We start from the raw sequence: 27,834 nt of genomic DNA on the forward strand, positions 1-27,834 counted from the left end.
TCGCAATGCGCACATCACCTGAAAAAGGTAAAAGAATCTGTCATTAGTATTTGATATCAAACAGGGTACTTCAAGAGCCAAACATAATCATTTACAGATCATGCAACACTAAATAAACACTTCACCTTTTGATCATCTTTACAACACTTCAATCATTATGTAGATAATCCCACTGTTCTGACACTATTAAGTACCTAGTCTGTGCTTAGTGAGGCTTCTGTAATACCCACAGCTATTAGAGACTCAGGTGTGACTGACCTGCTGGTAGTGTGCATGTGACCTGAAGGGCTTGTAGTGATGCGGGGTGAAGTTCGTCCCCTGAACCCTGCCCTCTGGAGGGTTCAAGCTGCTCATGGCGAGGGAGCTGCGTCCGTTGAAGGCTACCATGGCGCCATGGCCCCCTGCCTCTGCCCGCTGGTCGAGGGGCAGGGGGCCCAGAACAGGAGCGCCGAGGTGTAGAAGTGGGAAGGAGTTTGGGGCAGAGGGGGATGGGAGAGAGGGGGAATGGGGTGAGGGTGGCGGGGTCACACACCGGGTCCAGGGCCCCGGGGCAGGGGAGTCTGATGCATCCAGAGAGGGGCTGGGAGAGAGCACCTAAACACAGCTGGAGAGAGGAAGCCGAATTAAACGTCTACATAAGGCTCATTCAAAATATCAGGCAACTGACAGTCATTCATAAACATGGACATGAATAAATGGAGCTCTCGGTTTACCCCCACAAAATGCAGTTATGGCGACTGTGACAAATGCATATGACAAGACGGGGCATGCAGCAGGTTATATTTAGTTTAAATGAATCCTCGCTTACTCGCACTGAGCCTGCTGCTGCTGAATACGCAGCCAGACAGCAACTGGATCCTGATTGCTTTCAATTGTCTTCGATCGGACGTACCGCAACAAGGGATTTCAGAAACGGGGTCACTGTGAAAGAGTCCGGAGCAATTTCTTTCTCCCCCTCTTTCAGTGAATATCTCCTTATTCCCGGCTCGAGCGAGCCACTGAGGCCCCATTCTCCGGTTACACTGTGACTAAAAAGGTGTCCCGTTTGTTCTGGCTTTCTCTGAGCCTGTGAAGGGGATATTAAGACGGATTCACTGCCGCCGGACAGTGCGGGACAGCGGAGCAGCATAACGGTGCAGAGCCGCTGCTGTGCAAGCCACTATGTTGCGAAATAACCCAATAAACACACTTCCATCCTCCTCGGCTGCACTGCACCAATAGCCCAGACAGCTAATATTAACTTTTACTGGCATTATAACCTCACACTGTAATTATGAATGCTTGAATGATGCAGTGCTTAGATGTCTGTTTCAGTATTTCAACTTACCTCGCAGAAATGTTCAGCCCCGCACTGCAGCTGCTCGTCGCCAAAGGAAAATATAGGCAAACTACTCGAGAGTAGTGCTAAATTAGTTATTAACTCAGGCATTAAAATCCAAAAAAAGTATCCAAAAAAGTGTGTGGGTTTCTTTCCTGAGCGGAGGAATGTGGCGGCAGTATCTGCCGGAGAGACCGTGTCCGTGTGTCGGGGAAGGTTACTGGAGGTTTCCAGTGAGTAAAGCCGATGTTCGTAAGGCTCCTCCTCCTCCGTGCAGAGGCTCTTCCAGTAAACACACGCACGTTGGCGCACACACGCACGCACGCACAGAACAGACACACGTGCTCGCGCACTTTCTTGGCAGATTGCCAATAAATAATCAGTGTGACCTTTGCTGGGCTGTTTCCTGGTACTGGTGGGTTCCCTTTTGCACAAGGTGAGCAAGTTAAAAGCTCTGCATGTGGAACAACTCTACAGAATATTATGATACATTATTATATGAATGTTACAGATTTTACAGGCAGATTTAAATGGGGAGTCTGCATATTGTGCAACATGAATAACTCCATATAACCCAGTATAATGACCAACAAGGCACTCTGCTCTACTCCTACTTTGCTTTGCTATATGCATATATTCATTCAGACAAATACTCAAGGGGAAATATTAGAAAATCTGAGTATTCTGAATAACACAATGTACAATTTCCGCAATGAAAATTAAATAACCAAAGTTATATCAGGAAAACGCAGATTTGTTGTTATGAGTGTATTCATTTCAGAGACTCAATGATTAATTGGTTGCTTGGCAACTATTTTGCATAACCGATAAGTCAGTTTCAGCAAATAAATACTTTTAAAAAAACAACATTTTGGCCAGTTTCTCTGATACAATATTTGATTGAACACAAAAGATAATTTGAGGAAATCCTCTATAGGGCTTTGGAAACCATTTTCTGACATTTTATAGACCAAATAACTAATAGACAAATAATAAACTGAATATGTGACAAAATAATCACAAGTTGCAGCCCTAATAAATATTCAACTACTAAAATGCCACATTAATGTGTAAGCAGCAATTAAAGTATATTTATGTATTTATTTGTATACTGAATGTCTGACTGCATCATCATTTATAAGGTGTTTTGTATGTCAAATAAGTATAGTGGAGCATCCAATGGAGATATTTACTTCTGAAATGTAGCAGAAGAGAAAAATCATAAGCAAAAACTAACTAGCACTGCAAATATTTACACTATTCTTTTGTAATTTACTGTTTATAGCCTTTGATATCATATTATTTGATTACTTATGTTTCCTAATCCCTATTAAACAGGTATGTTATTTCATTTAGTTTTTCGTGCTGCTGTAACATGTTATTTTTACAGCCCTGGGGATTAAAAATAAAGCCTTACATAACCATTCTGCCCCTTTTACTTTCTGTCTTCACAACATGACAGATGATTTACTTTTTCAGCAACTCATCTGGCCAATGTTTAAAGATAATGTGCCTCACGTTATGTCAGGAAAACCTCTGACTTACTGTAAGTGCTCTTGAGCAACAACCGCCTGAAATACTTGCGTATATTTGCATATTACATAATATTATTGAAACAAGTAAATCATAAAAGAAAAAGAAAATCATAAAGGTTAAAAAAATAAAACACTTAAGCAGAATTAAAGTGTACATATATGAATTGGGTTGGGGTGATTATTATGTACTTCAAATTCTGTTAAAGAGCAAAATGTAGTTTATATGCCTATCCAAGTTTTTTTACTTGTCAAACACAGTGCATGAAGGATGGGTCGTATGTAGTAGAACAACATTTCCCCAATGACAAGTAATAAAGTAGAAGTTAAAACAAGTTTAAAGGAGCAGTTTTTCTTTTTAATCATTACTTTTATGTCACTAAAATACTTGCTCTGTGCGTTGATATAATAATATAATAATAATTATAACGCTATAATAACAACAACATTAACAGGTAAGTCTACCAGCAGTATCATTATCATTATAACAATGAGCATCAACTGGGTGTAGCTTGTTCAGTCTACAGATGCTATAATTAAGGACTCGTTCCTGGAACAAACAATAGTTTACACTGCGCACCCCATCCCGCATGACTGAACACTTTAACACTTTGCAGGTGGACCTTAAAAACTGCAATAGGTTAAAAAAAATGACATAAATATAAAATAATATAAAAATATAATAAAATCAAACCTAAAATGAATAAATAAATGGAGGCAAACTGTGTCAACTATAACTATATGTAAATGAATTAAAAACATAATAAGAATAACAACAATAGTGTAACTTGTGTAGGGTACAGTGCTCACTCTTTGCTGTTGACCTCTGTAAGCACATTTTTAGGTTAACTTCAGGGTACATTTGATATTTTAAATCATAAAACATTACTACAACACTGAAGTTAAAGACAGTTTGACTATCGTTTCCCATGCTGACACATTTTGATTAGATGGAAAGAATGTTATCATCCAACATATTCACTACATAATACGGATATGTTGCACTGTATTAAGTTGGAGAAAGTTAAGTATACTATTATGGGGTCTTATGGAATTATTTGAAAATCTGTCCTTTACAGTGTTAATGCTTCAGTAGTCTTTGTTATAGCCCTGTGGTGTTAACAGTGGTTTTAAGTAACTACTGTAGAAACTAACATTTTGAGGTACTTGTACTTGTTTGAGTATTTCCATTTTATGTTACTTTATACTTCTACTCCACTACAATTCAGAGGTAAATATTCTACTTTTACTCCACTACTTTACTTTAAGTACCTTTAGTTATTTTGCAGATATAGATTATTGATAAACAAATATGATCAACACTTAAATAGGAGTTTAATTACACCTGAATTAAGTTCACCAGCTACCCTATTAGTTCCACCTTTACCAGTTTCATAAACACTTATGTACTTTTACTTGAGTAACATTTTGAATGCAGGACTTTAACTTGTAACAGAGTATTCCTATACTTTGGTACTGCTACTTTTACTCAAGTACAATACCTGAGTACTTCTTCCACCTTGTACCATTTTCTACTAAATAGTAAGGTTTCTTTTTTTAGACCCCCAAATAATATATGATCATATTTATCATAGTCTATCCATGAACCAGCACCTTATCGTGGTGGAGAGGTTTGTGTGCCCCTGTGAACCTGGGGGCTGTGTTGTCTGGAACCTTGTGTTCCTGCTAGGGTCTCCCATGGCAAATTGGTCTCAGGTAAAGGGGCCAGACTAAGATTGGTTCAAAAGACCTCATGACAAACACACATGAAAGCGAGGATACCCGGCCCGGAGGAAGCCCGGGGTCCCCTTCTGGAGCCAGGCCCAGAAGGATGACTCGTCAGCGAGCGTCTGGTGGCTGGGCTTGCCACAGAGCCCGGCCGGGCACAGCCCGAAAAAACAATGTGGGCAACACCTCCGCTTCTCCGTCCCGCGGGCCCACTACCTACGGCAGGGGTGTCCAAGCTACGGCCCAGGAGCCAAATGCGGCCCGCAGGTTATTTTAAATTGGCCCTCAGCTAATTCAAAAGAATAATGTCGTATGACCCACAAATTAAACTTGTGCTTGTCTTGTATATATTGTTTTTAAATATTACTCAAGCACAAGAAAATATGTAGTTGATAAAAAAAAATGTGGACTCCCCTGACCTACGGGAAACAGCGATTGGGTCGGGTGCGCTGCCAGAAGGGTGGCAGTGAAAGCAGAGGGTCTCGACGGACCAGACCCGGGCGGCAGAAGCTGGCTTTGGGGACGTGGAACGTCACCTCTCTGGGGGAGAAGGAGCCGGAGTTTGTGCGGGAGGTGAAGCGTTACCAGTTGGATCTGGTGGGGCTCACCTCTACGCACAGCGTCGGCTCTGGAACCTTACTCCTTGATAGGGGTTGGACTCTATTCTTCTCCGGAGTTGCCCAAGGTGTGAGGCACCGAGCGGGTGTGGGGATACTCACAAGCCCCCGGTTGAGTGCTGCTTTGTTGGAGTTTACCCCAGTGGACGAGAGGGTCGCCTCCCTACGCCTGCGGGTTATGGGGGGGAAAACTTTGACTGTTGTGTGTGCTTATGCACCAAACAGCAGTTCAGAGTATTCGGCTTTCTTGGAGAACCTGAAAAGAGTCCTGTATGGGGCTCCCAAAGGGGATTCCTTAGTCTTGCTGGGAGACTTCAACGCATACGTGGGCAATGATGGAGACACTTGGTGGGCCATGATTGGGAGGAACGGCCCCCCTGATCTGAACCGAAGTGGTGGTTTGTTACTGGACTTCTGTGCTAGTCATGGATTGGCCATAACAAACACCATGTTCGAACATAAGGATGCTCATAAGTGTACGTGGTACCAGAGCAGCCTAGGCAGAAGGTCCATGATCGATTTTGTTATCGTATCATCGGACCTGAGGCCGCATGTTTTGGACACTCGGGTTAAGAGAGGAGCGGAGTTGTCAACTGATCACCATCTGGTGGTGAGTTGGGTCGAGTGGCAGGGGAAGCCTCTGGACAGACCTAGTAAGCCCAAACGTGTAGTGCAGGTGACTGGTGCAGGTGACTGGACGAATCCCAAGTCCAGTAGGCCTTCAACTCACACCTCCGGCGGACTTTTCAGGCATCCCTGTGGAAGCTGGGGACATTGAACCTGAGTGGGTGGTGTTCAAAGCCTCTATTGCTGAAGCTGTGGCGGGGAGCTGTGGTCTCAAGGTCTTAGGTGCCTCAAGGGGCGGTAACACTGGAACCTCCTGGTGGACACCGGTGGACAGGGAAGTCGTCCGAATGAAGAAGGAGGCCTTCCGGGATATGTTATCCCTGGGTGACGCAGTTGCAAGGCATCGACAGGCCCAACGGGCAGCAGCCTCAGCCATGGCCGAGGCAAAGCAGCAGGTGTGGGAGAAGTTCCGACAAGCCATGGAGAAGGACTTTCGGTCGGCAACATACTTGTTCTGGAAAACCGTCCGACGCAGGGAACCATCCAAGAGTGTACAGTAAGGATGGGACACTGTTGACCTCAACTGATAGGATGTTAGGGCGGTGGAAGGAACATTTTGAGGAACTCCTGAATCCGTCAACTCTGCCCTCTATGTTAGAGGCGGAGCTGGAGTATGAAGTGGGGTCAACTCCAATCTCACGGGGGGAAGTCACTGAGGTAGTCAAACAACTCCACAGTGGCAAAGCCCCGGGGGTGGATGAGATCTGCCCAGAAATGCTGAAGGCTCTGGGTGTTGAGGGACTGTCATGGTTGACACGTCTCATCAACATTGCGTGGAAGTCGGAAACAGTACTGAAGGAGTGGCAGACCGGGGTGGTGGTTCCCCTTATTAAAAAGGGGGATCAGAGGGTGTGTGCCAATAGAGGCATCACTTTACTCAGCCTCCCCGGGAAAGTTTACGCTAAGGTGCTGGAAAGGAGGTTCCGACCGATTGTCGAACCTCAGATTGAAGAGGAACAATGCGGATTGGGTCCTGGTCGTGGAACGACCGACCAGCTTTTCACTCTCGCAAGGATCCTGGAGGGGGCCTGGGAGTACGCTCATCCGGTCTTCATGTGCTTTGTGGATTTTGAGAAGGCGTATGACCGGGTTCTCAGGGAGATACTGTGGGAGGTGCTGCGGGAGTATGGGGTGAGGGGGTCTCTACTCAGGGCCATCCAATCTCTGTACTCCCAAAGCGAAAGCTGTGTCACGTCGGACCGATTTCCGGTGAGGGTTGGCCTCCGCCAGGGCTGCGCTTTGTCACCAATCCTGTTTTCATATTCATGGACAGGATTTTGAGGCGTAGTCGTGGGGGAGGGGGTCTGCAGTTCGGTGGGCTAAGGATTGCACCACTGCTTTTTGCAGATGATGTGGTCCTAATGGCTTCATCGGTCTGTGACCTTCAGCACTCAGTGGATCGGTTTGCGGCCGAGTGTGAAGCGGCTGGGATGAGGATCAGCACCTACAAATCTGAGCCCATGGTTCTCAGCAGGAAACCGATGGACTGTCCACTCCAGGTAGGGAATGAGGCCTTACCCCAAGTGAAGGAGTTCATGTCGGGGTCTTCCGGGTGAGAGAACAATGGAGTGTGAGATGGGCCGGAAAATCGGAGCAGCGGGAGCGGTACTGCAGGCGCTTTACCGCACCGTTGTGACGAAAGGAGAGCTGAGCCAGAAGGCAAAGCTCTCTGTCTACCGGGGCATTTTCGTTCCTACCCTCACCGTCATGAAGGATGGGTCATAACCGAAAGAATGAGATCGCGGATACAAGCGGCCAAAATCGGATTTCTCCGCAGGGTGGCTGGCATCTCCCTTAGGGATAAGGTGAGAAGTTCAGTCATCCGGGGGGGAATCGGAGTAGAACCACTGCTCCTTCGAGTTGAAAGGAGCCAGTTGAGGTGGTTCGGGCACCTAGTGAGGATGCCACCTGGGCGCCTCCCTAGGGAGTTGTTCCTGGCACGTCCAGCTGGGAAGAGACCGAGGGGTAGACCTAGGACCAGGTGGAGGATTATATCTCTTCGCTGGCCTGGGAGCACCTTGGAATCCCCCAGTCAGAGCTGGATGATGTGGCTGGGGAAAGAGAAGTTTGGGGCTCTCTGCTGGAGCTGTTACCTCCGCGCCCCTGACGGATAAGCGGGAGAAGATGGATGGATGGATGGGATATTCATAATTTGTTTATTATCTATTTTCCATCCTCAACAATGACTATTTTACATTATTTGTACTTTTGTGTTTTTGGTAATCATTTTTAGTCTTTAAATATGATTTTTTGGATTATTTGTATGTGTTGAAATCTGGTTTGATCTATAACTCTGATTATTTAACATTATATCTCTATTATGTCTGTATTGTATCATCTGAAAATGATCATGGTTTCGGGGATTGAATTATCTCAGTCCGGAAGTGTTTATACAGTAAATGGTTTAAGTTTTATGACCAAACTCAGTAGGTTGCAAGGCAGTTTGCTCACTAGAGGTGATTTAATGTCATTCTAAACCTCACAAATACATAAACAAGTACAATCAACCACTTCATTTAGTTAATTGATGTATTTAATTGGTGTTGCAGGTAAAACTTCATAATAAAATCGCTTCTCAGTGCCCATCACTTTCTATCTAAGACTGCAGGCGAGCAGAGTGTCTGTGATCTGCTTGTTTTGTCTATAAAGGTTTTTCAAAGCTTCTCTGCTGCAGCAATGGCGGCTCCCATGTCCTGGAGGAGGCTGGTGTACTCCGTGTACCCACCGGCCATCGCAGGGGTTTTTACTCGAGTATCTGACCGTATCTTCCGCGCAAGAGACAGGAGAAGAGGGTAAGAGACCCGAGTCATTCACAGAGACACTGACACCAGGAGGAAAACACGTTTAAAGCGTTCCTTCATGCAAAGTTAAACATGCTTTGCTAATGTTGTTACTACAAATGCGTCTAATATCGGACCAATGATGCTCTAGTGAGTGATTTTGTTAATTCGAAGTCTATAAACACCAACTTAAAACGTATTCGAGGGGGAAACTCTCGTAAATGTAAAACCAGATGTAGTTAATTTCCGCCATGATAAGGGCCTCCAAAAAGAAGCTAACCTTTAGCAAAAGTAACCAAATGTTTGTACATTGTGTTCTTCTGTGTTTGTTATGTAAGTGTCATTTTACCTTAGCTGAAACCTGACGCCTGAGAATTCACAGGTTTGCCTTTCAGCCAATGATTAAAAAGGTGATACTATTTACACTCTTAACCATAAATTACACTGCGGCTATATAAGTTACTAACTTATTTCAGGACGGGTCCATTATTCTTTGTGTGTTTAGTGATCCCTCACCCAGGACTGACAGGCAAGCAATACAAGTCGTGTGTACACAGAATAGATCAACATTTAAAAAATACAATTTATAAGGCAAAAATGACATGTTAAGGGAGAGCATATTGAAAAATGATGGCAACGACAGGATGTCCAGTAGTTTCTAAACTGATGGAGCCACACCACCTCCTCTTCATCATGTAAGAGGAAAGGCTACACAACTGAAGCACTTCATCCACATAGATAGGAGAATAAAGTGAACACACAGAGAGAAAGGCGGCGAATTGGAGGGGGGATACAGCATGTTAGAGGGGTCCCAGGACAGATAAGCCTGTATTTAAAGAAAGAGAAATGAGGAGCAGACATACCTCTGAGCAGGTAGTCCTAATGCTGCTGTGTCGTATTATTACTCCATTCTCAGTTAACTTCCACTTTATTTATCTACGGGCTGCTAGGTCATGGCAATTATAATGATCACAAATATTTAGCATGATTACTTTTTGATTTTATGAACATGATGCATTTTTAAAGTCTAACAGTGGGTTTTCTTGAATTTTAAATAAAATAAGGCTGAAAAACAAACAGATCAATATAAAAGCATTAAAAAAATAGGGAATTATATAACATTTTATACATTTAAATAAATCATACACCGAATAAATACATGTAAATTACATCAAAGTAAATATTGTAATATTTATGCACTCTTGCAACACACTAGATCTACTAACTTAAATATTCAACATATTAATATATTAGAACAATCTGACTGAAATGAATTATAACTATATCGTACTACACTGCCACATTATTTACTGATGTGAATTAACACTATGACATGTCAAGTTATGAAAACTTCTTGTCCTAATCTTATAGACTGGAGACAGGTCGGAGCCTGTTATTTACTGTCTATTTATCTCTTACTGTAATTGTCCTTCATTATTTACCGTCTTTTTATTACAGAGTTGTGTGCCAGCCTCACTGTGGTCACATTGACATTTGCTGAGTGATAAAGCAGCACCATGTTTGGATACAGAGTGTGCAAAAACTGATATAACTTCCGCAGATTCATGACACTGGTTTTCTTGTCGCGCTATGTTCCCGGTCATACTCTTGGCCAAATGATAAAGAGGGTTTACCAGTGTTCAAAATATGAATGTATCACTAAGATATGATAATGCTTGGTTGTAAATGTTGAGTTTTTAAAAAGGAGACAAAGACTGGCTTTTCCAGTTTGCTAACTGAATCTAAATCAGTTGAGACAAAAGCGGATGTAAAATCTATTAAAACACAATGAGATTCCCATCAGGCAGTTTTGAAAAAACCAGGAAGACAAACGACAGCTTTGTTTCCCATCACATGCTTCACATCAAAATGGATTTGGTGAATACCAAAGTAAAAACAGCTCCTCTATTCATCGCACTGACAACAGTCTTGCATTGACTTTGACTCTAACCTCATTAAATATGAAGGAGTTAACTTCATTTCAATTCAATGACATTTCTTAGATGTCCTGCTTAAATAACAAACTATATTTGTATGTTGAGGAAAAAACATTTAATAATCTCGTTGGGATTTTTTTCTAGAGTCTTTTATTTCCTTGTAGTGTCTCTGTGGTAATAGCTGATAACAGTCCTAAAATGAAAATCGGAAACATGATGCAAGTGTATTTCTTATCTCTTATCTTTTACCACTTACAGAAAATTGTAAAAGCTTGGGCGTCATCTGAGGGGCCCATGACTATTACTCAGTTCCATGTGTTCCCCGTATAGATAATGTTAGTCATTTGCACAGCTGTAAAAAATACAGATAGTTCAGCATAATTGTTATCGACACAAGGATGTTCTCTCATACTATTAAAAAAGAAAAGCCACCCAGAGTGATGTGCGTGTTTTTAGATGGGACTCAAATTCCAAACACCGGGGAATACCCTCGCTGAAGGAGTTCAAGCTCAGCATAGCGGCTTTGGAGAGAGGGAAAGAGAGTGTGTGTGTGTGTGTTCACACTCCACCCTGTCTTTATTTAATGTGGTTGCATTGTCAGGTAGATTGCATGGCAGAGTCAAAAGGGACATGGTATTCAGGGGGATTTTAGGACACTGAGAAAGGAAATGCAAACGCACTGTTCGATCCAACAGAATTTTTCTATGGTTTAATGCAAAACCTTTTACGAAAAGGACCCTAAATAAATAAAAGACACACGCACCGAAAAAGATAAATAAAAATGGGTGTTCCATTTTGCCTAAAAATAAACTATTAATTGATGCAGTGTGTTGAAAAATATGGACAATGATTGTAACTTAGATTCAGAGTACTTTTGTATTCAGTCTTCTTTTTTCAGCAAAAAGCCAAAAACAATGGTGATTTCATCAAAGTTAACTGAAAATATTTTGTGTTTTAGACTGTTGATCGTATGAAAAGGAACCTCAAACTTTGGGAAATAATTACTGAGATTTGTTTTTCCTATTTCGTGACATTTTATTGACAAAAGGGATTAACCAAGAAGAGATACCCGGTGCTCTTATTTAATTACACTCAATCATAATCAACTTTTGCCAAGTGTCACCTCAGGTCGCAGAGCTTCCTTGTTACGAGTCAGGTTCACCTTGGAAGACATCTTGTCACAGAGTTTACTCTTCACATACACACTTTATACCCAAGGCTGAAAGTAGTTATACAACCTCAAAGGTTAATACTGTGGCGTGTCCGTGTCCTGGTCCAAAACTCTGACATCTGACACCTGAGAGTCCGCTTGCTACAGCACAGAAAGACAATACCAGAGCCTTTTTTTCCTGGGGTTTATGACACAACTGACCATCTAATCATTCTGAAAAAATATTTAATCAACACACACTTTAGGATGGATCTCCATGCAGATCTAAAGGGGGAATATATACACTCAGAAATAGTAAAAACATCTGTTTGGGAGGGATTACATATATTTGATCTAATACATTTTAAAAATATATTCTCAAACCTTTCTGTCAGGCGTGACTTTGCATTACCTGAATAATATCTGAAATACAATGACAGAAGATGAAGAGGCGCAATACAAATCGTCAGTTAAAAAGCCAGTCAAAGTTTGAGTATCAACCTCTATGCTCTATGACAGGTACTAGCTATGGCTACATGAAGGCCTGGCATTGATACCACTGTATCAAACAATATTTTTATGACAATAAAAAATATCCAGCGTGATGGACGATTGCGTATACAATAATCTGAATGAGCACAACAGCGTCACCACAAGGTCTATCTGCAGAGGAAGGTTGTGTGATAGAAAGCTTCAGAGCACACTCAAACTCATTTTGTTTTAAAGTTTTAAATCCAAGTTGATTCAAAAAACTTAAATGGCTTATTATGCTTTTTGGGGTTTACACTCCAGAGGGAGTTTCTCTTCCACACATTGGCAAATCAACTACTCACACTTGTTCCTTGCAGGTCCTCGGTGCTGCTGCTGGCCCCCCTCCTGGCTGAAGCTGACCCGGCCCCCCGACGTGTCTCCAGGCCCGCGGGGTCCGCTGGAGCTCAGGGCACAGATGGACTCTTCAGCCACTTCCGATGGATGGCAGAGCACGTACCTGCCTTTCGGGTGCCAGGAACCCACATCCACATCCTCACCTCACCTGACCAGTTCTACCAGACTATGAAGGTTGGTGTTACAAAGAAGTACACATTTTGGTTCAGCTGCAAACAGCTACCAGTATTGATGTTGCATACGTGTCGAATATCATCATGTGGTGTAACAAAGGGAGAAAGTACTTGAGTCATGTGAGTGTGCTTGAGGAAGTGTTCTCTTCCCAGCAGACTCCCTCTGCAGCGGCCGAGTTGGCAGCGCAGCACAATACAGCTGACAGGAGTTAATTGTTTGGCTCTAAAGAGATTTGTCATAATAATGTTGCAACTTATCTGTGCCAAATATATAATCCACTTGAAAACTTAAAGGGACAATTCATACAAATCAACATGTATGCTTTCCTTCTTACCTGTTGTCTCCAATATGATGATGGCATGTGGTGCTTTAAGTGCCAAAAATAAAAATCATGACCGGGTTACCCATGTTAATCCACAGACCTCATTGTGTTCTTGTAGGAACATATTTTTGGACATAAAACTAATGTTGACGTGTTTCGATATTAAGCCTTCATCAGGGATTGAAAATCTGTTGCGGCAATCGGCCTCCAACAGTCTGCAATTCACACAAATACAATGCTGATTGATGAATTCCAAAAGTATGTATTTTACATTTTCTGGGGCTGAACTGTCCCTGCAAAAAAATTCTGTTTACCAGTTTCAACACTTGGCCCTTTGTGTCGATTGGCCGTTTGGATGAAATAGTTTGACTCTCATACATAATGTGAGATTGCTTTCACAAAGCTGCGTATTAATTAGCTCCTTTTACAAATCTTGACGTTTCTCTTTGGAAAACCATCAGTCATTAATTAGCGTTATTTTGAATCTTAATTATAAAATAGTAACAAACTAGGCCTCATGTTTCTGATATCGCGTTGTTGTTGTTGTTGTCGTTTATGTCCGTGGCTCCATCTTTATACGGGCGTCATGTTCTCTAGAGAATTGATATATCTTATATACAAGATCAGCGCCCTCATACTATATTTTTCTTGGAAACCCCTGAACTTTATTTAAAGTTTGAGGAATATAATCTTTTAAGTGTTTCTAACCTTTTTCAAAACTAGGAAATATATCATCCTGCAACATAAATGTGAATCATAACAGAGCGGCGACAGTGAACAGTTGAAATTAAACCCATTCAGTTTTATGTCTTTACTGAATCCCAATTTGCTGTGTGTCACCACAAAGGAATCCTTTTATATTTCCTCTAAGGTTCAGCTGATCCAGGGACAAAGAAGCAGGAATCAGCAGCTTCCCTCAGGCTAACACATTGTTCAAGGGTTTTATTCATGTTTAAATATTTACGTTCCTGCGTGTCATATATACTGTACCCTTATACATATGGGTTTAAAATGTATGACTTTGCATCTTAGAAAGATGTCATTTATTTTTCATGAACCCTTCCCCATACCACTGACGGCTGGGGATTGTCTTTCTGAATGGCATTGTTTGCTTGTATTTTTAGATCACTTCCCTGTTCATCTGTAATTGTTTCCAAATGATTTGGTGCGTCATAATGACATACTACGTGAGGTATAGGTTTTGCTATCCTATAATGTTACAAAATATCATACGTTTATTTCTATAGCTCCCCGTCTCTAGAATCCTGATTTGATTAATTTAAATTGAATCCACAACTGTTTCTAATAAAATCCAAGTTGAAGATAACAAACACGACTCACTTCAAATCTTCAAAGGAGAGGTTTTTTTGTTATCATTCTATCTGAATGTATTTGGATTTTGGACTTTTTGGAATCACGCGCTATAAAAACGTGAAGCGCATTTATTTAATATATTCTCATTCCTCATGTAATTTTTAAGGCCAGAAGATAATCAAAGAGTACAATCAACACAATTGTTTGGTGTGGCTCTCCTACAAACAACATCCTGGTTACTTTTTATAGCTCAGATCTTCCTGGTAACATTCTTCAGATTTGTTTCTATCGAAAAAAAACCATTCCTAATGAAAACTCTCCGTGGACGTTATACTGTTCTATTGATTATTCTTTTCAAATGTCATTTACGTTAAGTTTACCTTTTTGTATGGGGAGAAAACAATCTTTAAAGTGGGGAAATTGCTGCTCAACACTGGATTTCACAATAAAACACATTCAATTAAGTCACATGTGCAAACATCAGCCTGAGTTACAAACAACCAGCCAGTTAATCAGGAGCAATTCACTCCGGCTTCAGACATTTTCAAAGAAACAAACACATACACAGTTCCTGACTCCCAACCAAATGCTCACCTAAAATGTTACGAAGCAAGCCCAGCGTTTGTAGAAATCTGTATTTAAAAAAATGGGAAAAAAAGGACATTTTTCTTAGTTTTTCTTTTGTGTTATTTGCTTGTTGCTATGGGCTCCGAGGGAATGTGGTTAGTTTGCTTGTGCATACAGATTGACGGTGTGTTCATTTGACAATACTGCAATGGAAATTTTAGTATGACCATTAATCATTTTTCACTGTCAGATATTTGTGACAAGATTCCTGAAACTCTCATACATTGTGGTGTTTGTTTTTCTTTCCTTCAGGCGCGCATCAAGACCGCGAAGAGGCGGGTGGTGATGGCCTCGTTGTATCTTGGAACGGGTCAGCTGGAGCAGGAGCTGGTGAGAAAAACAGCGTTTGTGTGCGAGTGTGTGATTCATGTTTAGAGGCGTTTTAAAGACTTTTTAGTTTTTGGCAGGTGAGAAGAACACCATCCAAACACAAGCGTGTGCCAAATAACTGGTCACTGATGCCAGAAAGTGTGAGTCAGAGTCGTCTTCCAGGAGAAGCACAGTGTGGTTTGTTCAGAGGGAAAATACGCCAGGCCAGCTACAAGGAATGACCCTTAAATTGCAAGGGTTTATGGGTATAAGGAGACCAGAGTTGGCATGCGATAGCCTGCTGTTCTTCATGCTTGGAAGGCCTCGCATAACAACATAAACCCAGAACAAACCACAGTCTGGACCGACGCTCAGATTCAGCTGTTTTTCATGTTTGTTTTTTCTATCTGCTTCGAGAATCAGAGGGTGAATTACACAGACAAGTCAAACACGTTTAATTACAGTTAAAAGCCTTTAAATCAGCTGTGATTGCTGCCAAACTCAGTAACCTCACAGGATGATGGATTACATGAAAAATTGAGTCAATAAGGCACAGTGAGTGAGTCCATGTGATTTTTGTTTTCCAAGCTCAGGTTTGCTTGTAATTGGACACAATGACCTTAACTCCATTCAGAGCAGAACTGTGAGTCTGTGGTTTTATCCTGGAGAATGCAAACTGCAGGTGAGCTAACACAACACAAAATGTCAGCCGCAGCATGAAATGTAGTCTACTGATACTGATGCTCACACCTGTGCAGTGTGTTGACCTTAAGTGCAGGCAAGAATAATCAGAAATTCTAAAGAAAAGTGTGTTTATCTTCAGCGCACCATATGCAAAGGGAATTCAAAGTGGGGGGTTTGACTGCATATGTTTAGAAAAGCTGTATAAAGGCTGTAGCGGTGAAATAAAACCACATTTTTAACTCAAACTGCCATTGAGGCACTAAAAGTGAGTCCTACCAAGGGAGTAATAATCAATTTCCCAAGCAAGAATATACTTTTTTTCACCAGATGCCCAGTACCCAAAACTGCTTTCAAAATAAAAGCATTAACAATTACTCCCATTAAAATAGCCATACATTTAATCCGTGTCTCCTCCATAGTAATCAATAATCTACTACTTCTAGGAACATTAACAAATACTCATGTAGTGGGAAAAAGTGTGGTCTTATCCGGAAGAAATGTGGCAGAAATAACTGTTAGTCTGAAGCTTGCTTTATTTTCACATTTACATCAGTCCAATGTTACTTACTTTAAGCCCCAAAACTTGGCTTCCCAACCTGAATCATTTCTTTATTGATTCCCATAGGAAATTCAGGTGTTATAGAGTTAACACAGGAAATTGCGTCAGCGGACAAAAAGGGATCTCTTCTTCACAATGACTGGAAGTAAGAAGTGTAAACACGATAACTGAAACACTTTTTCTTACTGCATATAAAATAAATGCTGTTGACAGAAATGATTCTGCTACAGTAACAAGATCTGAGTGGCTTAAAGCTGTAACCCTGTTTTCAGTTTCTTTAGTTTGTTGTAATTTGTATCTAAAATTCTGAGAAATTTAAATGACCGCAACTAATGACACTTATCTTCAGTAATTGAATCCATTAATCATTTTTAAATGAATCTTTAAGTGTACAAAATGTAAGAATATTTTGAAAACATTGTATCACAAGTGCTCGGATCATCGGGAAATTGTTCAGGCAATAAATGCTGGGGTGTGTAACCTTGGTTTATGCTACATAATAAATGAAATAGAAATATTTTAATACAACAGTCTTAAAAAATATTTTGTTTACAATGAATGGCATTCAATTTAACATTTAAGAAGTTGAAAACAAAAGCCTTTGTGTATTTTGCATGAAGAATGACTTGCTGATTACTTTTCTCTCAACCTCTTAGCTCTACAAATAATCCTACAAAGACCGCTTTTGGGTCGTTGAACATTTATATTCAAAGTCTTGGTCTCCATTTTTTGACAAGGAATAATAATGCTTAAAAAATCTGATATTTTGGATTTTGCTGCCATGATTTTGATCTCTCTCTGTTAAATTGTCCGTTGTGAGTTTAACATGGTTATAGCTCTGCAGCTCAATCGGTGCATTACCCATTAGTTCATGTTTTGAGGTCTCTTCAATCCTGTGTTTGTGAAGGTGGACTGCATGGAGGATGCTCTGCAGCGCTCACAGGAGAACAGTGACGCTCCCGACCTGAAAGTGTCCGTTCTGCTGGACTACACTCGCGGCTCCAGAGGTTGTTTTCTTTCTCCATCAGATCTCTTGTGTTTTCTTCAGTTACCACTCTGTGCTCATCATCCTGCTGTGGTCACTTTTTACGTGCAGGACCGATAAACTCCAGGACCATGCTGCTGCCACTTCTGCAGCGCTTCACCTCTCAGATGAGGGTGTCTCTGTACCACACCCCCGACCTGAGGGGGCTGCTGCGGCTGCTCGTCCCGCAGCGCTTCAACGAGACTATCGGAGTACAGCACATCAAAGTCTACCTGTTCGACGACAGCATTATCATCAGCGGGTCTGTGGATTATTTTGTATATTTGACTTTCACCCTAGTCCTGTTGGGACCTGAAAGTCCTCATCCTTCAAGTCTCTTCTCTGATAAAGGTGCAACATTCTAATAAAGATGATTACAAATAATTCAAACCGAATCTAGCAGAATGTCATCCAAAAAGGGATCCAGATGATGAAAAAATCATATATGTCTCAGGAAAGGTCAAGAAGCCACAGGCTCATGCCAGACCTCCTTAACATAAGGAGAAACATGAGGAATAACAAAAAGGGAAAACAACAATGAATGTATAAAAATAGAAATTTAAACATCATTTTGAAAAATCCCTCAAAGATTATGACAACAAAAAACACACAAAATAAAAAATACTAAATAAAATAATACAGGGAGAAGAGGGTGGGGAAAGAAAATATATACCGTGAAGGAAATAAGTATTTGATTCCCTACTGATTTTTGTAAGTTGGCCCACTTACAAAGAACTGAACAGTCTATCATTTTAACATTGAGAGACAGAATATCAAAAAGAAAATCCAGAAATGTACATTAGAACAAATTTCCCCCAATCAAATGCAAATGAATGTATATCTTCTTTTTAATGTACTTTTCTGGATTTTCTTTTTGATATTCTGTCTCTCACTGTTAAAATAAACCTACCATTAAAATGATAGACTTTAAGTTCTTTGTAAGTGGGTAAACTAACTAAATCGGCAGAGGATCAAATACTTATTTCCTTCACTGTATGTACATGTAAAAAAAAGTCACATGTCTCTGTTCCCCGGTTTATTAAAAGGTCCCCCCCCTCTCTTTCAGGGCCAACCTGAGCGACTCGTACTTCACCAACAGACAGGACCGCTACGTGCTGCTGGAGAACTGTGGGGAGGTCGCCGACTTCTTCTCTGACCTGGTGGAGGCTGTGGGGGACGTCTCGCTGCAGCTGCAGCCCGATAACTCAGTCACTATGCTGGAGGGCATGGTGCACCCGTACAAAGGTAGAAACCAGACCTGTGTGTGTGTTTGTGTATAGTACACAGATGCATGTTTACCCTCCAACATGTTTTGACACTTCATGCTCAGTAACGGTGGCAGCGTCCCAGTTTTCAGCAAGAGCAGCCAATGGATTACGCTAATGGAGCCTGAAAGCTTAGACAGGCAAATAGATGATGGTCTGTGTGTGTGTGCGTGCGTGTGTACAGTGAGAATGATCGAGAGAGGTATTGCGGTTGGCTAGCTATGCAGCCGGATGTGAAATTGTCAGAATTTTCTCTACACGCACACACAACACACTCACTCCAGTACTGTGTCCGTAACTGGAGCGCAGACTGCCAGGATGTGAGTTTGAGGATGGATGACATCATGTCTACAGGCCTTGAGCGCCGTGGTAACGAACACCAGGAATAGAGTTGTGATGTCACAGTGTGGGAGAAAGACGATATGGAGCTGACACGCATAATATCTAGTGAAAACATTAACATCTGATATAACATTGACGTACTAAAATAACGGAGTAGGACGTTTGAGTCAATTAGTAACTGATAACAAAATAGAGTCATTGTAAAGTAACTGGCAGTTTAAAGTCGTTTCACCCAAATAACACGATTTTCACTGGACGCAGAATCGATTCTCTGAGGAATTATTAAGTTTTGTTGCAAAAAACCTTAAGTGCATGATTTTGAAAATGTTAAACTTTATTTCTATTGAGGGCAAAATGCTTCTTAAGGCCAAGGTAGTGGGCTGTGAATGGTTAGGATGTTTTTGTTCTACTCCAGTGGGTCTTCTGCGTCATGCAGATCAGACATTTCCTTTGCTCCCCTCCTGAACAAACCTTTTAGAGTTGTACCAGAACTTTTGTAAGGTATCCTCTAATAAAGTGTTAATGGTCACTTGCCAGCCAATCAAAAACAAGCGTTTTCCAGAAAGAACAGCGCCTTTGCTGCGGTTGTGTTGTAACTTCATCCTCCTCTCTGCTTCATGTTATTATCTGAGGCACCCTCAGGTTACTGTGACCCAGAGATCGGTCTGACCCGCCTCAGCTTTATGTGCGCTCTGTCTCTACAGGCAACAGACAAGACTTCTCGGCGGCGGCGAGGAAGCGCATCATGGAGGTGATGAACACAGCCCACATGAGGCAGAGGCTGTCGAGCCGGCCGGAGGACTCTGAGGACGAGGGGCTGAGCGACGGGGAGGAGGACACGTGGGTGTTCCCTCTGGTGCAGATGAAACCTCTCGGGATCCAGGTGGACGAGCAGGTCACACAGGTCAGTCTCCACACACATAAACACACAGACACACACAGCGACCTCCTCTCATTGGTCACATTTGAACCAATTATGCATATATATGGCCGTCACCATAAAACTATATACTAATATTGTTTTCCGCTTAAGTTAAATAAACATCATTACTTCCCACTATTCAACCATTTTCAGAATTGTTTCTTTTTTAATGATTTTTAATTCATGCCATATTTGCATTAAAACGGTTAAATCAAAGCTTTAAAAGCCAAAGATATCCCAAGTGAGAGGCAAAGGTTCCAACTCGTGTATAAACTCTGACCATGCTGTTAATATTTGTCTTCCTTCGTTTCTTCAATGCTTTGTTTAAACTGACCTTTGTTTGTTCCCCCTCCAGTTACATTATCATTACATAGAAGTTCTTTTGAGGTTGATGGCTTTAACTTATGACTAATAAAATGAGACACGACCAGTAAACCGTGAATAAATGTTTGAGCATTTATCCCGGGTTTATTAGTCACTTATTCTGGGAATGAAACAATAAAATGATGGTTGGAGTGATGGCTGTGATTTAATAACAGCCGCTCGTTCTGTGCTTCTGTACAACGTTGATTCAACACTGTCTCATCTACCGTTTACCAAAAAAGAAACAACTTGTTGCAACAGGCTGAATTTATCCTGTATAGTTTACTTTTGGTTGCCTTGAATTACCTAGTGATGATGTGGCTTATGTGCAGGTAGAGAAGTACCTGCATTTCTTAAAAGGAGAAGATTAAACCATTTTTTTCTGAACCGTTGAAAAGTTGTTTCCTTCTCCAAGGACTGTAGCCTCAAACAAAATGACCTGCTGATAGTATGAACCAGGAAATACATTAAATACAGTGGGTGTATAACTACTTGCTATGTTTTTTACCTGGACATTTTTGGGGTTTTTTATAAGAATAAACACCAATCAATTTGGTTGGTTTGGTCCTTTTTTTTGTTTTAGAATGCATTATTTACTTAATTTTATATTGTTTTAACTAATTATCATCAAGTTAACATTATTACTATTTTATTTTATTGTGTATATATGTTTATTTTAATCTATTTTATAGGGTTTTATATTTGGTTGTAACGATTAATTTAGTCTTCCTTGTTTATTTGTCCGAGACGAATCCTTATGTATTTTATTCTATTTATTATATCTTTTACCTCCTTGTGTCTTAACCCGTAAAAACACTATTCTATGTTGCTATCCTGCATGTTTTGTAAAAATGGGGTCTCAACATCTGATCTTAGAGGAGATCCTTGTTGGTTTTAATTTGTGATGTATGAAAACTATTATTATAAAAAACAGAAATACTAGGAAAATATTTGACAATAAACAAACGTATTATTAATCTCTTACTGGCCTGTACCCGAAATATACTTAATTAAATAATAAATGCAATAAATAAATTGTCTGAATATGTATTTAAATGATATATTTTTTTTAATTAGATGAGCATCAATAACCTGTGACATCTAACCCAAACTTAACCCAGCCAAACTCCACCTATTAATACAGTAATCAATCAAGACACAATGAATCAGACATGAGCAAACAGGAAGAAGGAAAGATTAGGATATTACTTTTATTGTTATCGAGATAAATATGATGTGTCTTGATGGATTGTATTTCTATAATGAGCCTTATGTAATAAGTGATAATAAAACACTAATAACCAGGCTAGGGTAAAAGCCAGTTGTTTGTCATTCATAAGTTCCAGAAATAAACCTTTCTGTCGTTATTTCACCTCCAGCGCCTGCTGACAGATGCCGGGCCGAACTCCACTGTGTTTCTAACATCCGGTTACTTCAACCTGACCCAGGCGTACATGCGGCTGGTGCTTGGTGCCGGCGCCGGCTACCGCATCCTCACCGCCTCACCTGAGGTCAACGGCTTCTTCGGAGCCAAGGGCGTCGCCGGAGCCATCCCAGCGGCTTACGTCCACATCGCCAGGCAGTTTTACAACCAGGTGTGCTCTCTGGGACAGCAGGAGAGGATACACCTGCACGAGTACCACCGGCCAGAGTGGACCTTCCACGCCAAAGGTGGGATCACTCACTCACACACACACACACACACACACACACACACACACACACACACACACACACACACACACACACACACACACACACACACACACACATGTCTGTATCAACAACTAACGGTCATACTGTTTTGGTAATTAATCTCCAACTTTAATAATTTGTGTAAAGGTTGTCTTGAGCCAAGTTGGACCTCTATAAAAGCCTTAAGATTTTTCATTTTCAGTAACAGACACATGTCTACATCGCTTCGGTTTGTCAATTCAGTTTGTACATTTCAATTGGCATTATGGTCACATCCTCACCTGATCAGCAACAGAGTTTGTAGTGATACTCAATGATTAAAGCAGATCAAGTGGCATGCATTTCATGTGTATATACAGCCAGGACCGTACATGCATATGCACATAAGCTTACAAGAATACATAGTTTTTTTAGACTTAAGAAGCAGGAAACTGAGAAAATTTGACACTTGGTTTTTTTTAATTGATTTCAGTCAACAAAAAAGTTTCTCAAGAAAAACAGAGACAAGGGATGCAGGTTAATTATGTACTTTGCTTCTGAGAATTATAAAGAAGCAACCTAAAGGATAATCGCAGGTTATCGATCGTGACCTTTCTGCAATGTCGACATTTTGACCTGCTTTGACAGCAGTGACCTAAAGTCTAGGCACAAATATACTGGTTAAGCCACAACACAACACAAGACAACAGCTACCTGCGTTCTGGCAAACATATTCATTTTCTCTTTGCATCTTCCTTGTTTTTCTTCTGCTACAAATCACAAACAAGCAACTTGAAGCACTAGCTACTTGCAGACATCCCTTTTAGGTACGCCTTCTGGCATCTACTCCCATTTCACTTCTCATCAGTTTTTTGACTCCCTGACACCAGACAGACTTGTCGGGATTCTTTCTGTTCAACACACCCCATTATGAGACAGACAGTGTTCTAATGTGATCTGCACAGCCATTGTGTGTAGGTGGCATTATCCAGGCCAGGAGTTTTGTTTGGCTGGGTGAAAATAATAAAACGCATTACTCTCCCTGCTCCGCTGCTCTTTTTGTGGTCGCAGCGGTATGTAGCGTGAGAGAGGAGAGCTTGTACACTCATCGTGTCGTAGCCCCGGGACGAGGATGTACACTCACTCTCCCTCATTCTTTGGGGTTTTGGATCGGTGCTGGGGATTTCTGCATGTGCTTCCTCTTAGTTGTGGTCTGAGATCGCTGCTGGAAGCGTCTCTCTGAAGCTCGCTGCACTTTTCCTCTCCTCACAGGTCTGTGGTATTACCTCCAGGGGAAGGACCGGCCTTGCCTCACTCTAATTGGCTCTCCTAATTTCGGATACCGCTCGGTTCACCGTGACCTGGAGGCCCAGATCGCCATAGTGACGGAGAACGAGGAGCTGCAGAGCCAGCTGCAGGCGGTGGGTTAACCGCAGAAAATTATGATGAATGACTCTGCACTCAACACACACCTGTGTGTTATACTTTGTGTTGAATTGTGTGTTGAACTGTGTGCCTCTCAGGAGCAGGAGACATTGTATCAGCGCTCCACCGAGGTGTCTGGCTCTACGTTCGAGCAGCCGGACCGCCACGTCAAGCTGTGGGTCAAATTAGTCACTCCCCTCATCAAGAACTTCTTCTGAGACACCACCAGGTGATCACACACACATGTCCACTCTCGCTACACACAGCGTTTACCAATGTAAACTCAACAATCAAGGTTTTGTTTCTGGTTCTATTGGTTTCCTGTTTGTCAGCAGGATTAACTGGATGGAAGGGTGTAGCATGTGCCAAGGATAAATCCATTTAATTTATGGGAGGATCCAAATGACCTTTTTCAATAATGTTGTGACCAACGATTTGGCTTTGGTGGAGCAAGTGCTCTTTAAGTGCCCTTATAGTAACAACCTATTTTTGTTTAGTGACAAAAGAAAGTCCTACTAGGCTTTTTTAAAAGTTTTGCAAATCATTCATTTTAAATTAACAATGGATCAAATGACCTACAGGAAGTTATCCAGTGCTCTGCAGTTACTCTACGCTCTGTAAAGCGATTTAGAGTCTTTCAGCTTTTTGTTTTGGTGTTTTACAGCCACAGCTGTTTTTTTCTCTGTGTCTTATCAATGCTCCAGACTCAGCGGACAGCTGTTTTCAGTGAGTAGTCCCTACAAACACACTGTACACTACCTGATCCGAACAATTAAAACAGGTTAGAAACTAGTCTATAAAACAAACGAAGTGGAGAATTTACTGGCTTATGAGCCATATATTCCCCTCAGATATTTCCCTCAGTTGGGAGACCAAACCAGAGCTAAAAGAAGAGAAGATATTTAACGTAAATTAATTAGTTGGACAGAAAAATCATTTCATAGAATTAAAATGTTGCTTTGCCAAATAAAGCACACTTTAAAGTATGAAAATGCACTTAAAATGCAGAAAACAATAAAATAGGACCCAAGTAAAAACAAAACAAATACGAATGTCCTTTTTTTAACTGTTTTTTACATTGTGCATTGTTTCATTTTTTGTATGAGATTTTTTAGCCTACTAGACAAAATTCAGCCCTGAGCAGACTGTACAGAAACACACGCCCACAGTAAGACTGTGGCTTCTTAGAAATGCCTGCAGTCATTGTGGCGCGTCTAAAATCTCAGGTCCCGTCCTCGCCTTCCCAGCAGGGCTAAGCACCAAAGTGAGAGCGGGGGACAGAAAGTGGCTGATTCACTCCTGTCAAGAAGTGAGTCAGCACCGGGTTATGCTGATGATCTGACGGTGTGGTCTCAGTTACCTCGAGTCCTGTCTCGACCTGGGGAGGTGAAGTCAGAGGGTTCATCGCAAGAACGAACATTTTAACGAGATGTTTCTTTTGTGAAATAAAAGCTGCTGGAAGACATAAAAACATCAACCACTCAAAAAGGAAGACGTACATTTCAGAAAGTCAAGGCATGGCCAAAAGAAACTTTCAGTATCAGGTTTTTTCTGTCAGTTTCCCTGAACAGGAAATGTCACAGTCTGAGAATGACGGGAAATGGACGGCCTCTAAACGGTACCTGAACATATTCTAGAAAAACAAAAAAAGCTTGAGTGATCTGCTGCCAAAAGGAAACAGTTGAAAAGAGATCATCTTTCAAGTATGCACACCGCACAGACCAGCATCAGCACATCAGGCTATTGTTGTACATGCAAATATTGAAAGGACTTGTGGGAATCCTCGCCTTTCTGGCACGGTGACGCTAACACACGGAGGATTGGCATATGTAACCTGAGGCTAAAGTTTGTGTTGAACTCGAGACATATTCAGAAGACAACAGAAAGGCTATTTAATGTCAAATACTACAGAGACGGTCTGATTGCCTGAGTATAGAATGACATGTCATAGCTAGGGATGTGAAAAATATATATGTTAAACAAGAAACACAAACTTTAGAAGGAAAGAAAATTAGCTTAAAATTAGCTGAGGCTTGTTTACTTTTTGTCTGGCAAGATATTTTCTTGTTATACATAATTCAGATTTTTTTTTGTTCTGGTTTTTTTGGATACTTTTACATTCATGAAAAAAAACCACCTGTCTGTAGGTTTGTTAACTTTATAAAGCAGTTTGTTCAATCTCAGTAATCCTTTGCACCCTTTGGCATTGTCACCTGTGTCTACTGCTTATCTCTTCTTGTTTTCCCGGCAGAGGAAAAAACAAACAGTCTCCAACAATAGCTTTGCCGGTTAAGGAATGTTTTTGAAAGTCCTCATTGCCAGCACAGGCTGTCTATTGTTAGAAACTAGAGACAACAGGTTCCTCTAAACGCCTAGAACAACCTCTGTGAGGGTCGGCAGGGCTCAGCCGTCAGGGTGGAGCTGCCTGCCCTCTAGTGGAGAAACTGGGATTTCCCATTGTGGTTTCACACATTGAACTAACCTCTTGAGACCCATTAGCAGTTTAACATAATGCTCGCACGGCTTGTAAATTACTGATAGAAGATAATGAAAAAATCTTGCCAAATGTATTTATATAATTTCGGTGATGGTGGCGAAGTCAGAAGGGACTTCAGGTTCAAGTCCCTGAAAGGCTAAGTGCTACCAACGTGTCCCTGAGCAAGGCACTGTTCCCTACATTGCTCCCTGGTGCTGCTCCTAACACTAAGATGGGTCAAATGCAGAATGTACATTTCCTCTTTGTGGGACGATTAAGGGCTCCTTCTATATTTTATAAAAAAGATTTGGCGTACTGTAACCTTCCTTAAAATGTTATGGCACACTGCTTACATTTTTGATATAAAAAGACATTCAATTTCATTCAGTTATAACATCTCATGTAGAGTATGTTTTGACTTTCTAATTTATACATTTATGGCAAACTATACTTTGAATTTTAGTTTTTTAATGGCCTCCTATACTACGACTTTTGAAATTGCTTTGAATACTGTTTATTTTTATAAATTGTTTATGGCATTTTATACTATATTTTTTTCATTTAAATTACATAAAGTGCTTAATTACAACTATTGTACAAAAAAATGAGTTAAAAGTTAATTTAATATAGATTGAATAAAGCCTCTTCTCTGATTGGCTGTTAACCCTGACCACCATGACTATGTTGTGTTCTTTCAGCCTTCTCATCACACAGTTCCTCATAACAAAGCACTATTCAAATTGTAAAGTAAATGAAGACAAAATACTGAAGATGTTCCTGTGTTTGTGTTTTTTAAGTTTAGGGGACGTACGACAGCTTTGGTTTTCTTTGGTCCTGATGTTCAGGGTTGTGCTTGAGGTCAGTCCACGGATGGGAGACTCGAGTACCATCGGCATGCTGGGTGTTTCCAGCCTCACCTTAGCTATAACCCTTATCAGTGAGTGCCAGGAAGTGACTGGCACTCACAGGAGAGGATGTGGTGAATTCAGCGGGAACATCTTCTTTTTAAATCGAACTCCAGATCCTGCTGTGGTTTACCTACACAGCTGATACTGATAGATTGTTTCACCACCTGATGTCATCACATTGTAGTGTAACTGTTTTACTACATTTCAAAAATAACTTCCTACCATTGCAAATGCATTTCTTCAAGAACATGCTGCATGCATAAGATAGTTTTAGAGACTGTGATATAAGAGACGGGTGTGGTGCAGAAAAACAATCCCTGGAGGAGCCTTAATAACTGTTTTTAAGAGAGTTTACAGCAGTAATCAAAGCTAACTGTACAGTGTTTGTGATTATCTTTGTAAATTAAAGGACGTTTTTAAAATTACTTCAAACGTGTGACCCTTTTGTTTGTTGCAAAAGCTACCCTCAGCTTTTAGCAACATAAAAAACACAATGCATTTCATATGAACAAGAAAACAGTGATGCATGTTTTTTTTAGACTTTTTAATGAGACAAGACTCAAAATAATAAGTTACAAGAAATCTGGATAAATAAATATTTAGCTATTTATGCATCACCTTCATTAACAGTGCTTTGACATATGAACGACAGCAGTAAGAAAACGGATTTAGAAAAGAACATTTTTATACAATAAAGTCCAGCATCCCAAACGAGATGACAAAAAGCTGATTTCTTTGTTAGCAGAAATTGAATCCAGGACCTCAAATCAACTTAAGGTGCCATGTGATATATACACTGCCTGGCCAAAGAAACAGGTCACACACTCTAATGTTCGTTGGACCGCCGTTAGCTTTGATTACGGCACGCATTC

The 27,834-nt window shown here is 41.0% G+C and overlaps 2 protein-coding genes across 2 annotated transcripts in view; one reads left to right on the forward strand and one right to left on the reverse strand.

Annotated features, from left to right (window-relative positions):
- The window catches only part of socs3b (suppressor of cytokine signaling 3b), a 4,474-nt gene extending 2,903 nt beyond the window's left edge, over positions 1-1,571 (reverse strand). The window contains exons 1-3 of the mRNA XM_063893269.1: positions 1,328-1,571; positions 259-604; positions 1-18 (exon numbers count right to left, since the gene is read on the reverse strand). The exon at positions 1-18 is cut by the window's left edge and continues 2,903 nt beyond it. Coding sequence (XP_063749339.1) covers positions 1-18; positions 259-387 — 147 coding nt within the window. The 5' untranslated portion in view covers positions 388-604; positions 1,328-1,571. The remainder of the gene's footprint in view (positions 19-258; positions 605-1,327) is intronic.
- Positions 1,572-8,471: 6,900 nt separating this feature from the next.
- LOC134870557 (CDP-diacylglycerol--glycerol-3-phosphate 3-phosphatidyltransferase, mitochondrial) lies at positions 8,472-27,387 on the forward strand. Its single transcript, XM_063892782.1, has 11 exons — positions 8,472-8,614; positions 12,538-12,748; positions 15,264-15,341; positions 17,471-17,570; positions 17,660-17,849; positions 18,654-18,832; positions 19,899-20,098; positions 21,859-22,150; positions 23,426-23,574; positions 23,677-23,807; positions 26,852-27,387. Exons 1-10 carry the CDS (start codon positions 8,499-8,501, stop codon positions 23,794-23,796), a joined length of 1,635 nt encoding a protein of 544 aa, XP_063748852.1. The 5' UTR covers positions 8,472-8,498; the 3' UTR covers positions 23,797-23,807; positions 26,852-27,387.
- Positions 27,388-27,834: the final 447 nt, after the last annotated feature.

The sequence above is a fragment of the Eleginops maclovinus genome, chromosome 10, assembly GCF_036324505.1.
Source record: "Eleginops maclovinus isolate JMC-PN-2008 ecotype Puerto Natales chromosome 10, JC_Emac_rtc_rv5, whole genome shotgun sequence".
NCBI classification, from domain to species: Eukaryota; Metazoa; Chordata; class Actinopteri; order Perciformes; family Eleginopidae; genus Eleginops; species Eleginops maclovinus.